Source organism: Myotis nattereri (assembly GCF_964212035.1).
Source record: "Myotis nattereri genome assembly, chromosome: 1".
In the NCBI taxonomy this organism is placed as follows: domain Eukaryota; kingdom Metazoa; phylum Chordata; class Mammalia; order Chiroptera; family Vespertilionidae; genus Myotis; species Myotis nattereri.
This window is the reverse complement of record NC_138075.1, coordinates 159749341-159763044: the sequence shown is the minus strand read 5'-3', so window position 1 is coordinate 159763044 and position 13704 is coordinate 159749341. Positions and strand designations below refer to the sequence as shown.

The 13704-nt window shown below is 44.4% G+C and overlaps 1 protein-coding gene across 12 annotated transcripts in view; it reads right to left on the bottom strand.

The window, feature by feature from the left end:
* Window positions 1–13704, bottom strand: part of CELF2 (CUGBP Elav-like family member 2) — a gene marked incomplete at its 5' end in the record, with an annotated part of 552657 nt that overhangs the window by 2661 nt on the left and 536292 nt on the right. For 4 of the 12 annotated variants that reach the window (XM_081085288.1, XM_081085284.1, XM_081085290.1 and 1 more), the window contains 3 exons: window positions 309–1260; window positions 4684–4827; window positions 9470–9667. In XM_081085288.1, coding sequence (XP_080941414.1) covers window positions 1133–1260; window positions 4684–4827; window positions 9470–9667 — 470 coding nt within the window. In that variant the 3' untranslated portion in view covers window positions 309–1132. Of the gene's footprint in view, window positions 1–308; window positions 1261–4683; window positions 4828–9469; window positions 9668–13704 lie in introns of those variants that run through there. The other 8 variants (XM_081085287.1, XM_081085293.1, XM_081085291.1 and 5 more) reach the window with 4 other exon arrangements.

Genomic DNA, 13704 nt, shown 5'->3' with positions numbered 1-13704 from the left:
AACAAATGTAACATAAGGGGAAAGTCAGACAACTGAACTGCAAACTAGATAATGGAAGTTACAAACAAAATAATCAGACAGATACAAACAACAAGAGGATAAAGCATGAACTTCAGGCCTAGGGTTCAACGGTGAAAAAAAACCCATTCCTAGAACGATTCCTTTAGAGACTACTTCAAAAGGATCTAACTAGCACAGAGAACTGCTCTTTAGGTACCCAATAAGTTAACAATAGGCAATAAATAACTTCCATTATTTCTGAGGCAGTAAAAATTTTGTACAAAAATAGAAATGCTTTTTTTACAAATAAAATTTACAGGCCTGTGGCTTTCTTTTTTATTTATGTATTATTTATGTATTATTTATTATTAAATTTATCTTTCAAGAAACATCAAGTATTTTCATTCATTGTTATTTTATTTTTAAACCCTGTAGCTTTAAGAAACAGATCTCTAAATCTTTTTTACATTAATCCTTTCTAAAAACTAAAATAAAACAATAACAAAATAGACAACCAGTGTAATAACCTGACCAATAAATGTCATGTTTCTTTGAACCCTAAAATAAATTCCTACTTATTAAAACAAACCAAATGTAGTGGAAAGACGTTTGTATTGTTTTAAGTGCTTCTCCTGGCTTTTCTCTTGCTCTAGGCCACCACCTTGACCTCTAAACAGCTGGTGCCCTCCTAGGGATAAACAGGACAGGAGGGGGTGAATTCTTCAGGCAGTGCTCTCAGGGCACCAGGGGGTCTCTGAGTTAGAATTGCACATTAGCCTTTGTTTGCCTTTTAAATGATCAAGATGTCATTTATTTGTGTATGTATGTTTTCCTTAAAAAAAAAAAAAAAGCAAAAAAAAAAAAAAGTGGAGATTCAAATTGCAAAACAAAGGAGAATACAGTGGCACAACTGGAGGAGTTTACTCATAGAAACAAGGTAGCCCAAGTTGAAATATGGCGAACTGGATTGGGGGTGGGAGGGGGAAATGGAGGCCTTATTGTAAAAATAACCGTCTCTCTTGGTAAAAGTTGGCAATGTGGTCCTCCTCTGCCTTCCCTGTGAGAACAGGCTGGCTCGTGGGACTTACCCTAAGAAAGCTAAAACAAGAGCAGGGAGCCTCTGGGGTTAGGATCAGTAAGGTTTGCTGTCGTTTTTGGAGCGCTTCAGCTGGACCTTCAAGCGTTTCATGCCAATCTGAAAGCCATTCATAGCCTGGATAGCAGCCTGTGCAGACACTGGATTGTCGTAGCTAACAAAACCTGGAAAACAGAAGGGGAAGGAAGGCAGAAATCAAGATGGAGAGGCGGTGCCTAGAGAAGGGGGGTTGGGGCCCCCTGCACAGTGTAACTGCAATTGGTGGGTTACATGGGCCAATCCCATGGTGAACAGGGCATGTTTTAGGGGCAACATTGGAAATTGCCACTGAAAAGCAGTGAAAAAGCGAGCTGGATGGGTAATTGGGTTTGATGAGAAAACCCCTCTGCAGAATGCTAATCTCCAACTCAGATGTTTGAGTAAATTTAGTCTCTTTGCTTACTGATTTCAGTCAAATCCACTTGTGTTTAAAGTCCCTTGGAATCCTTCTGCAAGAACCCCGGGAACTTAAGTGCTGCTCAGATAAGAAGTATAAACATGTGGGGCTGGGAGGCCCAGAGGCCCCCATGTCCCAACCAGGTAGAGCCTAAAAGGCAGGATAATTAAGGGAAGGGCCGGCTAACGGGGTGTGCTGCCCGACACCCCAGCCAGCTTTCATTCTAGTTCATCCATGTCACAGAGCCTACACCTGTTTGGCTACAGGATGGGTTCAGTGAGTTAACTCTAGTCTAGAATAACTTACACTTGATTTTTAACACTGTAGAATTATTACTGAGAGGCACCTCGGCAACCAGGGGAAATGCTGGGCCTTTCTCCTTGTCTTAACTTCCTTTTTCAAAGCTCCACTGAGTTCAACAGAATGGAAATTGCTGCCCTTGTATTCCCAGGAGTCTTGGAAAATAAACAGTCTAAACAGCTCAGGGCTTAACAACCATCCTAACATAGTTCCCAGCATCCTCTGTTTCAACACTGCCAAAAAAAAAAAAAAAAAAAAAAAAGAAAAGAAAAGAAAAAAGAGAAAGGGCATGCTTTTGAAAAACTGATGATGCTCTGTAAAGATTAGGAAACAATTCTGATCATATAGTTTGTTCTAGCACCAGGGAGGGGAGAGGGCAGGTGTGGTGGTGCCGCAATGGTTTCTTTAGTTAATGCCTATGCCAAAGTGTGGAGCTTGTATAGTCCCTACTTGCTTTTGGTAGTGAAAGGAAGCTCTCATACGAGCTGCATTTCGGTTCTGAACATCAGCTGTTCAGACGGTTCTATATTAACACGTTAAGCGCCCAGCCTGTTTTGTCTTCTGGACGGAAAGTATAGTGTCAGTCACTGGTGACTGACAGGGCGCTTAATGTGTTAAGCTTCTCCATATACCTACTATTAAAGTTTAAAGTTAAAGAGAAAATTCCTTCACACACTAGAGGAGGAAGAAAAGGAAACAAATATATCTTGAGCAGAGTTCTTAGCTGATAAACGTGAGTAGAAGGCAGGCTATATCGCAAAATGGTGGTTAACATTTTTTGAAATCTAATTCCCAATAAATGTGATCTTGAATCTAAGACAATTGCTCAGATATTCTCCTTGCCCTGTGAGTTTTCATCAGGAAGTAGCAAGATGATTGAAGAATGGGAATGGGCCAAGGGTGGAATGGATAACAAAACCTGGCCAAGAGGTTAGGATGAAAAATAGGGTCCTACCTTATGACTAGCAAACCTGGTTCCCCAAGAAATTAAACTGACCCACTGAGAAACCTCGGTATGGGATGCTATGTCTTTTAATAAAAATTGAAAACACCGTCCATTATACTAATACAATTGTCTGCTGATACTCATTTCTATAACTTGCATTATTATGAACACACTGGTTAAGTAGCTTGTGGGTTGTGACATAAGCTCTTTTAAAAGCAGTATTTTCTCAAAATCAAACCACGAAGCTCAATCCCTTTCCAATCTCCAGATAAACCCAGGATATTGTCTGGTGACGAGGAATCTAAAAGTCTGGCTCAAACCTGTGCAGGGAAGCGCCCAAAGGTAAGCTCGTTATGAAACTCACCCTGTGTAACAACTCACTTCCATTTCCTGGTCTCCTGAACCATTACAGGGTTCACACGCTTGCCGCGTGAGGTAATGGGTTCAGGCTGACAGCCTTCCACTTGGGTAAAAACTGACTGAAGTGGTTGACATACTAATTCCCCTAACAACAGAAGCTTCAGACCTTCCTGGGCAGTAGCACAGAGATTAGAAAGATGTTATGAAAATGGAGATTTAGAAGCCAAAGCATTCTGGTTGCCCATTATTAGTTGGCCAGATACTAAGTTTGAGTTTTGGCTGTCTGAGAACCCCCAACCTTTGGAGTTTTTCTTTATACCATAGAATATTATTTGTATTTCCACTGGCCCATAGGTATTCTATTTTATTTTATGTTCCTGTTAATACCTACTACCAACACGAATTAGTTAATTGGAGGGGTGACTCAAGCTAATGTTCTTTCTCAAACTGGGCCAGAACTTCTCACGTGAGTAATAGAGACTCTGAACATTCTGGCCTCTAACTCCTCTGGGGACTACAAGGATTTGAAAAAAGGAAACAAGCAATAATGTAATGAGTGCTCTCCTCCTGGTGTGAAGCATTAGTGCCTTCCTCTCTCGGGGCAAAAACCGCCTGGGGAGGCAAAGTCTGGGCTGCCTGAGGACGGAGGGCATGGCAGCCAGCCGCAGAGGAGCCGAGTCTCCCCATGTCCTCAGTGCCGGCACCTGCATGCTCTGCATCCATCCAGGCAGTGTCTGCAGATCCCGGCTTCCCGACTTCTGGTTCCAGAATCCCAGCACAACACGGTGCTTCCTGTGATCATGAGCTACGTCAGCCAGGCCCCCACCCCTGTGCTGCTGTTGCCACACGTGGGGGCGGCCGGAGCACTCGGCTCCTGGGACGAGGTGTGCACTCGTGTGCAGTGAACTGAGGTGCAGAACAGCAGGCCCCGGTGCAGTGTCACCTGCATCCACAGTGGCTCAGTGACATCGCACCTGGCAGGGTGAGGAACTAGTAGTAAGGTGGCCACAGTGCCATTCTGTCCCAGGACAGCCTAAACTGCAAGTCATTAACGTATTCCCACTGGGCAGAGTTTGTGGTTCAGTCTATGAGGTTTAAAGAAACTGCTGTTGCTCTGCAATGACCAACTAGTAGACATATGTAGCAAGATATATCCATAGTACAGTATACAACATTACCTAAGGTATGGGCATTTGGTTTACTTTCCTAGATCCTTCCTTTTTCTACAGCCTTTCTCTCTCTCTCTCTTTCTCTCTCTCTCTCTCTCTCTCTCTCTCTCTCTTCTCTCTCTCTCTCTCTCTCTCTCTCTCTCTCTCTCTCTCTCTCTCTCTCTCTCTCCTCTCTCTTCCTTCTGTCTATGTGTCTCTCTCTCTAATGAAACAACTTTTCCAACTCTGCTTTCGTGGATCCAGAGACCCAGAAAACACCACCACACAGGGAAGGCTCTATCCTGACTTCTAAAATATTTGCCATTTACACCTTCCTTCCCATGAGTCCTCACTTGGGGGTGTGCTGTAATATTCTAGCTTGGTTTCTTTTGCATACCAAAGCACTTGCTCAGATTGGTCTGTTTGTCAATGAAGACTTTAGCAGAGATAACATTTCCAAAAGGCATGAACATCTGCAGAATGTCCTGGTCTCCAAACTCCTGTGGAAGGTGGTAAATAAAGAGGTTTGCACCCTCTGGACCTAAAGAGGAAACAAAAATCAGAGTAAGGTATTCTTCGCTTCTTAGTTCCCACCACCTCCTCTTAGGAGTGCCTTAATAACAGGCAGGCTAAGCATTCGCTTTCCCTCATACTGAAAGAGTACGGAATGGATGGGTGAAATATCATGTGCTGATGTGTCTTTTAGGAAAGCAGACATCCTGCAGCTTTTCATCATTTCCTCAGAAATGCTGGTTAAGAATAGCTTCTTTTTCACTGACAATCTTCTGTGGGTCACATTTGCTTACTGCACATGAGCAATATTTCAATCCCTTCATAGGGTGAAGGTGGCAGACATGGATAGAGGGGGGAGGAGAACACAGGCACGGGTTTTGCTTGGGTGGCCGTGTTTGGCTCTATGTATAGAGTGTCTCTCAGGGGAGAGAGTGTCCTGTGCATTCTAAGCAAATTGCAGCAATTGAGAATAATGGATATAGCAGTAATGCTGCTTGGATTTCTCAATCATTTACCTAATTATCCATCCAGTTTTGATTTGCCAAATCTCTTAACACACAGTCTAATAATCATCTTTATTAGAAATGACTGGCAATGAGTCAAGGCAGGAAAAAATAGGTAGCTAGAGTTTCACAACTGTGATAGGAATTATACCACTGGGAATTAGCCTTGGAAATGAATGCATGAATTGCAGCAGTGAGTCAAAGACTAAGCTAAGCCAGGCTCTTCACTCTCAACTACCACTGCCTACAAATACAAGAAACAATGGCAGCGTGAGGAAGATGTGAGCTGTACTGGCTGGAGAGGTTCTTTCCATTTCATTCTCCCACCTCTCTAGCTGCCTACACAAAAAACTATCTGAAGGTTAAAAGGAGCAAAAGAGGAAAAAGGAGAGAATCCAAATGATCTGATAGACGGTAATTATCTTCTAATATATAATAGGCAAGAATGCTTTCCAGCTCAAAGGGTGCTGGGGCTAGTGGTACATTCTTTCCCAGAGGGTCTGGAGAGGGCCCAAGTGGGATGCCTCTAGTCATGGTGTCTGGGAGGGAAGGGAGTTCATAAAATTGGTGAAGTAACCTCTGCAGTTGGTTCACGGAACCTTAACTGGCATTCCCAGGAGAGGACCCAGGACTGGCAGCCCCACTGAGAAGCCCAGGGAATAGGCTGCAGTGGGGGAGGGAGTCCATGGGAATGAGTCAAAGAAATATAAATGGGGTAAAAGAACTCTGTACAAAAAAAAAAAAAAGGAATGAATATCTTTGCAAAGAAAAGTTAAACCAGTTTCTTTCTACAAAAAAATTTCATAAAGTGGGTGTTCTAACAAAGGAGCTTTTCGCTGGAAACCTTCTTGAAGCACATTTCTGAAGCTGGACACGAGAACTTCTTAAGTGTCAGCGTGACCAGTTTACCTGCAGCATCACTCACATTTCCGGGGACACATCCCCCCAGGGCAAAGGAGGCAGTCTGGGTGTGAAGGGACACAGCTGCAGGCTTCCCTAGGAGGGAACAGCCATTTGATCCCCAAATGTTTCCTGGGTTAAGAAAACTCTTAAAAATGCGAACTGTGAATAGATGTAGAACCAAAACACTGGAAAAGGGTGTTCTGAATGCACTCTGCCACACCCATCCTTTGCAGTATACATATGGGCACATCTGGATGTTCCTTTCAAATAAAAGACCCAAACTCACAGATGAGAACTAATGGTACCTAATCTGAATTGTGAGGTCATCTCACCTCCTGAAGCTTGGGGAGAAAAGTGCAAATTTACTGTCTATGTGCACAATCCTGGCATGCTAGGCTGCGCTACAGTCTGAATGTGTCCCTTCCTGCCAGAAAGGGGCCCAAGAAAAAAATGAAGACAGGTCAACCCAAGGAAGCTTGTCTTCTTAGTCATCAATTTCTCAAAAGTGCCACCATCTCCTACTACAGACCCCCCACCCCATTTTTTCCCAACAACACTGTTAACACTAAAATGAAAAAAAAAGTTGACAACAAGGAAAACCTCTCTTGGGTGCAAGAAAGGCAGCTACTGCCATAGATGCCAATGGTCAATAACAAAATATTTTTTTTTTTGAGTGTTATACTGTTGCTCTCAGCTGGTTGTTATTCATGTTTGTGGTTCTCATATGGCACTTCTATAAAGCCCTGGGGGTTTCTATCAGACCACTGGCTTCCTGTTGGGTGTCAGAAGCTCTTCCTACTTGGTGTGTTTGTGTGTGTGTGTATGTGTGAGATTTGCCTCCTGCAAGCTTGGGAAGGTATGATAGAGGCCAGAGGGTATTTAGGTGGGAAAGGTGGTCAGCTTTGCTGGATTTAGATCAAGAGGGATGCCACAACCCTTCAGAAGATTTTAAACCATATGCTGCACATATGCTATACATGTGTTCCTGTGGGCTAACATGCACCAGGACACATGACTAAACATCAAGCTGACTTTCAACTCTCCTGAAAAAAGGACAGAACCATGTAGTAGCAAATCTAAAACTCTATATAATGAGGTTCTTTCCCTTCCCATTATAACTTGTCTTTTGCATTATATTTTAGTTAAACTAATATTAAGATGGTTTATATTTCTTGAGTTCATGTTAGCTAGGAGAGAAGAGGATGATCAGAAGGTATGAAAAGATGAGAAGTGATTAAAAATAACTACAAAAAACACCATCAACAAAAAAACAGAAAATCCTACACCATGCCACTGGTAGCCTAAATACCTAAATATATGTAATTTGCATTTGGCAACCATCATTTCGAACTATTTTACATTAACCTCAGAGGGTTTGCTACTGCACAAGCAATCCTGACAACTCAAGGTAGGGACCAAATTTGGGGCAGGGCTGGGGTAAAGCAGCTGAGGAGATGTTATTTCAGGGTCCAGACTTTATCCTTAACCCACAAGGTTTTGAGTCTTCTGGTGACATTTTCCCAGCAACGTAGGGTCTACAGTTTAATGAGAGACACTGCTGGGTAATGGAGGGGTAACTACAACGTGGGGGGTGGGGGTGGGGGGGGTACTGGCTTTCATGGTCTCTTCTGAGGAAGCCATTACCTTACAGGACCTCCTGCTGCCCTTATTTGTCACCATTGTAGTCAGACTCCAGACAAAGGGACCTCAAAATGAGCTTTTCTCTGTGAAGTTGTGTATTTATGACATAGCATCTCCACACACCTGGGGAAATAGTTGTCTGAACGGCTGTGTATGTGTTAAAAAATCTACAATAGCAGCCACAACTAGGAGTAAAGAGAACGTTGAAATAATGAAAAGTAACTTAGATTTTCACAAATCTTTTATTTTAAACAATCTGTTATTTATAATAGACACCCTCCACCCCCCCTTTTTCTTTTAACATAAGAGTATCTTTAAAACTGTGTCCCCTTTAAAGTTCACAACTTTGTAAAGTAAAACTATTCTATTTCTTTATGATAGAATGCCATGTTTAAAGTCGAAGTAATTAGATAAAACCAGTTTGGAATTATGGGGTGAGGGTAAAGAAGAAGGGAAAGAAACTTTAAAAAACGTCAACAATATTTCCCCATTCTAGCTTCTTATTCTATACTAGAGGCCCGGTGCATGACATTCGTGCACTGGGGGAGGAGTCCCTCAGCCTGGCCTGCACATTCTCGCAGTCTGGGACCCCTCACTCCTTACCGCCCAAGGGCTCACTGCTTCTTAGCGCTGCCGCGGAGGCGGGGGAGACTCCCGCTTCTGCCGCTGCGCTCACCAGCCTGGCTTCTGACTGAGCGGTGCTCCCCCTGTGGGAGCGCACTGACCACCAGGGGGCAGCTCCTGCGTTGAGTGTCTGCCCCCTGGTGGTCAGTGCGCATCATAGCGACCGGTCATTCTGGTTGTTTGGCGTTTGGTCGATTTGCATGTTAGGGTTTTATTATATAGGATTCTTAACAAGTCAGAAAGTGAATGAATGCAATGTTGAAGATTCTGCTTTTAAGACAACTTCAATTAAGGAAGAAGAAACCAAAAGGAAGAGAAAGAGATAAGCTCTTACTATTTTTCAACTAGCTCATTAACTATTTTATAATTAGCCTTAATTTATTCTGAACTTTAACTTCCTGGCATTCATTTTGCTTTACTGGCAAGGAAGCAAGGTAATCCATCACTTATTTGCTTTCCCAGAAGGCCCCCAATTAAAGACAGAGTCGATCCCAACAGTGGATTTATCATTAACCTGGAAACCACCACCTACTATTAGTTAGAGCATGTGTGGCTGAGAACCCAGGGCTGGCTGGACAGTGCTCCACCCACAGGACTGGAGCACTTCATCCTGCCCACTGAGGAAGAGTTTCGTGTAAGGGGGAGGAAGTAATGCTGGTTTGGGAGAAGGGGTTCCTGGCAATTTTTGATGGCAGCAACTACTAAGTAATTGTGTATAAACACTCAGTGGGTGAGAAATCCATCTTAAGAAGTAGATGAAAAGTTAAATCAAAAGATAAACGAAATATAAGACTGAACAGGAAAGAAGATCAAAACAAATGGCTTAGGTTTGTCAGGTTTCTTGAAAAAAAAAAAAAGACACAAATAACAGAAATAAAACAATGGCTTTCTCTATGATACTGGCTCAGTCTAATGTCTTTGAAAACATGCTGTGAAGGTGAATGCTGCCCATTGGGCTGGCCACACCAGGCCATGCCCTGGGCCGAGGGTGGCACGTACCTTCCTTCTGGCTGCCCGCTGCGCTCTGCTGCTGCAGCAAGCTCTGGCTGTACAGAGTGGGCAGTGCCGCGGCTGCGTACTGCTGAATCCCTGAGTAGGCCTGGGTGAGGGCGTCCATGGTGCCTGCTGTGCCATTCGTCAAGCCCGTGGCGCCAAGTCCTCCATTCAGAGCCGCCATACCTGAGAGCATTTGAGCAACTTTACAAAAAACCCAACAATAGAGAAGAGAAATAGCACTTTTCATTAGTGCTTTCCAAAGGAAGTTAGAGAATCATTTGACACAATACAACAGCAAGAGCATGCAGCTAGCACACCAACGAAACCAACATGAAATTAAAATGAAACTATGAAGTCACAGCTCACAATAACGGTAAAAACACAAACAAACAACAACAGGGAACAACCCCCCCCCCCCCCCCCCCGCCAAGCAATGATGTCCCTCTCTCCCTAGGCCTGTGATCAACGTTCACTGAGGTGCTACAGCGACACAGCACATGTTAATTCCATGCAGGGTGCTACTGGCAAGTACTGGGGTTATCTTTTTGAAATAAAACCTCTGCTTCTTAGAGCTTAGAAGCAGGTAAAAAAACATTACTGGCAGAGACCTGATACATCTGTACACTTAAATGCATTTACTGTGCTCTTTGAGGACCAGGAGGTTGAGAAGAAAAGGAAGAAATACAACTTTTCTCCTGTCAGCTGTCTGGTGAGGAAGTGCCACAGAAGACAAGCTCTGTACTCAGTACACCAGTGGGTTGGCAGTTCCGTGAACTGACTTTCCTGAACAGCAGGAGAGAGTGGTCAGGGCGAGGAGCCCAGGAATAGGCTGGCTGATGAAGAACTAAGGCACAGGAAAGAGTGCCGGCCCTTCCCCTCACTGCAGAGACTGAAGCTGCTTATTCCAGGATGAGAGGCGAGACGTGGAATGGGGCTGTTTGTTTTTAGCAGCACATAGACAGACAGAATATGCACACATGAATATGAGCCAGTGCCCATGTAACTGGGGCTTCTGCCAAGGAAAAGAGCTTCTGTGTCACGTTTTTCAGTCAACTGAAGTGGCACCGTGTCCGCAGGCTGGGTCTTGGCTAGTCACCGATGTGAACTGGAGGCTGGCCAGCACCCTTTTTCATTTTTTCTCCTTGTATCCTGGCTGCTCTTTTGCTCTATTATGGTTGCTGACTGTGTCATATTTTCCCTGAATACTGGGTCAAAACAAGCAAGACTTTATAGAGTGTTAACTTTTATATGAACTCAGGAAATGGAAGAGGTGACATCATAATTGCCTCTAGTTCCTTTTACGATTAACACTTTTTTTTTTTTTTTTTTAAGGATCTGTTTCTGGGAAGAACTCACTGAAAACAATGAAAACCTTAAAGGAATTAGGGTTATTGATTAAGGCTATGAAACAGCAAAGATGACTGTGAGAAAAGTTGGTAAGAAGTCCAGTGAGAACAGAGAACTAAGATCAGGAATGCTTAGAAATTATATAGAGGAATCCAAGGCCAGCATCACCTTGACACTCCCGTCAGAGTTTTTTTCCTGCCACCCCCGGGAAGCAGAGGTGGGGAATGTTCTCCTTACTCCACACGAGTTGGTTACTTTTTCAACTTCATCTCTTCAATGAAAAGAACTACATGCAAGATATGAATGAGACCACCGCTTTACGCAGAGGCATCTCACAGTGTCTCAGGTCTGGTATTCTTCCTGGAGGTTTGAGGAGACAGAAGGGGGCCCTGGGTGATGTCACCAAGTACAGGCAGGACTGGGGTGGGTGGAGTGGCCAGGAGAGCCGAAAGAAACGAGACTGGAACAAGCCTACTGAAAAGGAAGTCGAGCAGATCTAGAATGTGAACAAAGCTAAAAAGCTGTGGCCAGCAGAGGTCCTGCTCACTCTGCTTTAAATTTCTTCTTATGGGGGAGTTGACTCTCTCTCTCTTTTTTTTCCTTTTCTTTTTTAGTCAGGCAAGTTAGTGCCAAGAGCTTGGAAATAGTTTGTCCTCTTCATTAAACAGTCCCTTAGACAACAACTCATCACAGGTACCCCACTGCCTCTTGTCTTCTCTATCCCTGCTATTCCTATGGCTGCTCAAAGGCTGGGGAGTAATTTCTCGTTTCCTCTTTGGTCTTATTTCATCTTCACCTGCCGGTATTTGTGTGAATGCAAAGAAACATCAGTGTTGCTTCTCTGAGAGGTGAGAGGAGGCTGTAAAATAATTCGAGCAGAGCTGTGCACAGCTGGTAAGCGCTGCTGGTTTCATTTTTGTCAGGCTGCAAATAGGTGCTAGGGATACAGACAGACGGGAATGTCATGGGCTAAGCCCTCCAGGAAGTCAAGCTCCTGTGTGGGTGGGAAGAAATTCTAGGAGGGAACAGCCACTTGCCACTCCACTTACACCCCAAGGTGTGCGGGTCTAGGTGTGCCTCGCGGCCTACAGAGCTGTGTGGAACGCAGCGGCCTGACAAATAGGGGCTGCACACGGCAGCTCCACTACAGGGAATGTCTCCGAGGTCCCCTGACACCCATGGGGTGGTTGAAAGCACTACCTGTCCACGGTGCCTTGCCTGCTCAGGGACCCTGAGCTCTCAGGCCTCCCATGTATCACCGTGTGGGAGTGCCTTCCCGTGCGTGATCTGTAGTCTTTGCGACACGGCTTCTAGACACACAGGTGGGATTTAATGGGCACTGGTGCCCTGCCTCCCTTCCTGTCTGGGACATGCCCTTGCTGCTGGCCAGGTCAGGTGAATTATCTGCTGCCGTTTCCCCTTCGGAAACACAGGAGCAGCACGCACTTCGTGCTCCTGAAAGGCTGAGCCGTGTTTCAGGACTGGAGTCCTTGTGTGGCTTGCAGCTCCGGCCAGTGACCTTTCAGCCTCCTCCTCACACTCTGCCTGCCCACACCCCACAGTGGTTGGCTGTGTTTCTGGACTCGACCTCTGGGCAAATTTGCTTTCTGAAGGTTTCTGCTAATTTCAGCCGATTCCATGCGTGTGGAGACAGGCAGGGCTGGCCTCACCTGCCCGGGTGGGGGAGGGAGGTAGCAGAAGAGGCACAAGTAAAAGGGGTGTTGATGCCAAAGAGGGGACTAGTCAGGGCCTCTCCAGCTTTCCTCCATGGTATAACCATCCTTTTGAACAAAAAAATAGGGATACGCATTCTAACAAATAGAAATGCATTGAGAATATTTAAAATAAAAACTGGGAAGTTCTGTTTATTTGCCAAAACCCAAGGCAGAGCAGGTGACTGATTACCTGGTAGAATCTGAAGGATCATCAAAGGAAGATTTCAACCTCTCAGAGTTGTTCCTATCAGTTATCTAATGTTATTCTATATTAAATAGCCATATCAAAGATAACACTGGCCAGTTCAGCTGCTGGGCTCTGATTACATCTAAAAACTTGGGCAGCAGAAACAGGTTGGAAGAAGGTTAAGTTGAACAAAATGCTTTTCCCCTTAAAAGAATAGGGCTTTTCTTTGAAAAGGCCAAGTGGATCGGTCATTTCATTCCATTTAATCCGGTTCCCCTGGAAGGCACCTGGACGCGAAGGCTGGGGCAGAATGACAGGTGTGGCAAGCTCCCCCAGGGAAACCTTTGCAAATGCCCTGTCAATAAAGTCAGTGTGTATCTTGACTATAAGTACTTTAAACTTAACTGCCCTCCAAGGTTCTCACCCGATGGAGACCTAAGGAATGGTGAGATTACTGAGTAAATCTGTGAAAATGAGAGAGGGCCCACCATAGATAGGAGCGTGAACATCTCTGTGGCCGCGGGGAAGGTGGCACTGGAATGCAGGATCAGAGGCAGAGCCCCATAAGCGAACCACAGTTATTTTCAAGCCACTCTGCTAAGTTTCATACCAAACAAAAATAGAGCAAAAGTAAGGCATGATCTGAAGTTTGGTTACTGAGGTAAGCTTCCTTGGTGTAGCTGAAGCATATCCCTCTAAGCCGTAAGCTGGTAATGAGAACTTAAGTATGAAGTATCTAGAACCAGGGCAGATGAGTGTGAATAGGTGGCATTCATATGTATGCTCGTGGTAATACGGTCACAAGTGTGTGTGGGGTTGTATGTGCTTGTGTATGTATCTAACTACATATATCTTCGTATATTCCAATAATATAGATTAAAACAGTCATTTCACGATGCCAATAACAGGTGACAAAGCCACAATAATAATAATATGCCCAATGCATCTTCTCTTTTCTCTCCTTTAAAAGAATATTTCCATAAATGCTA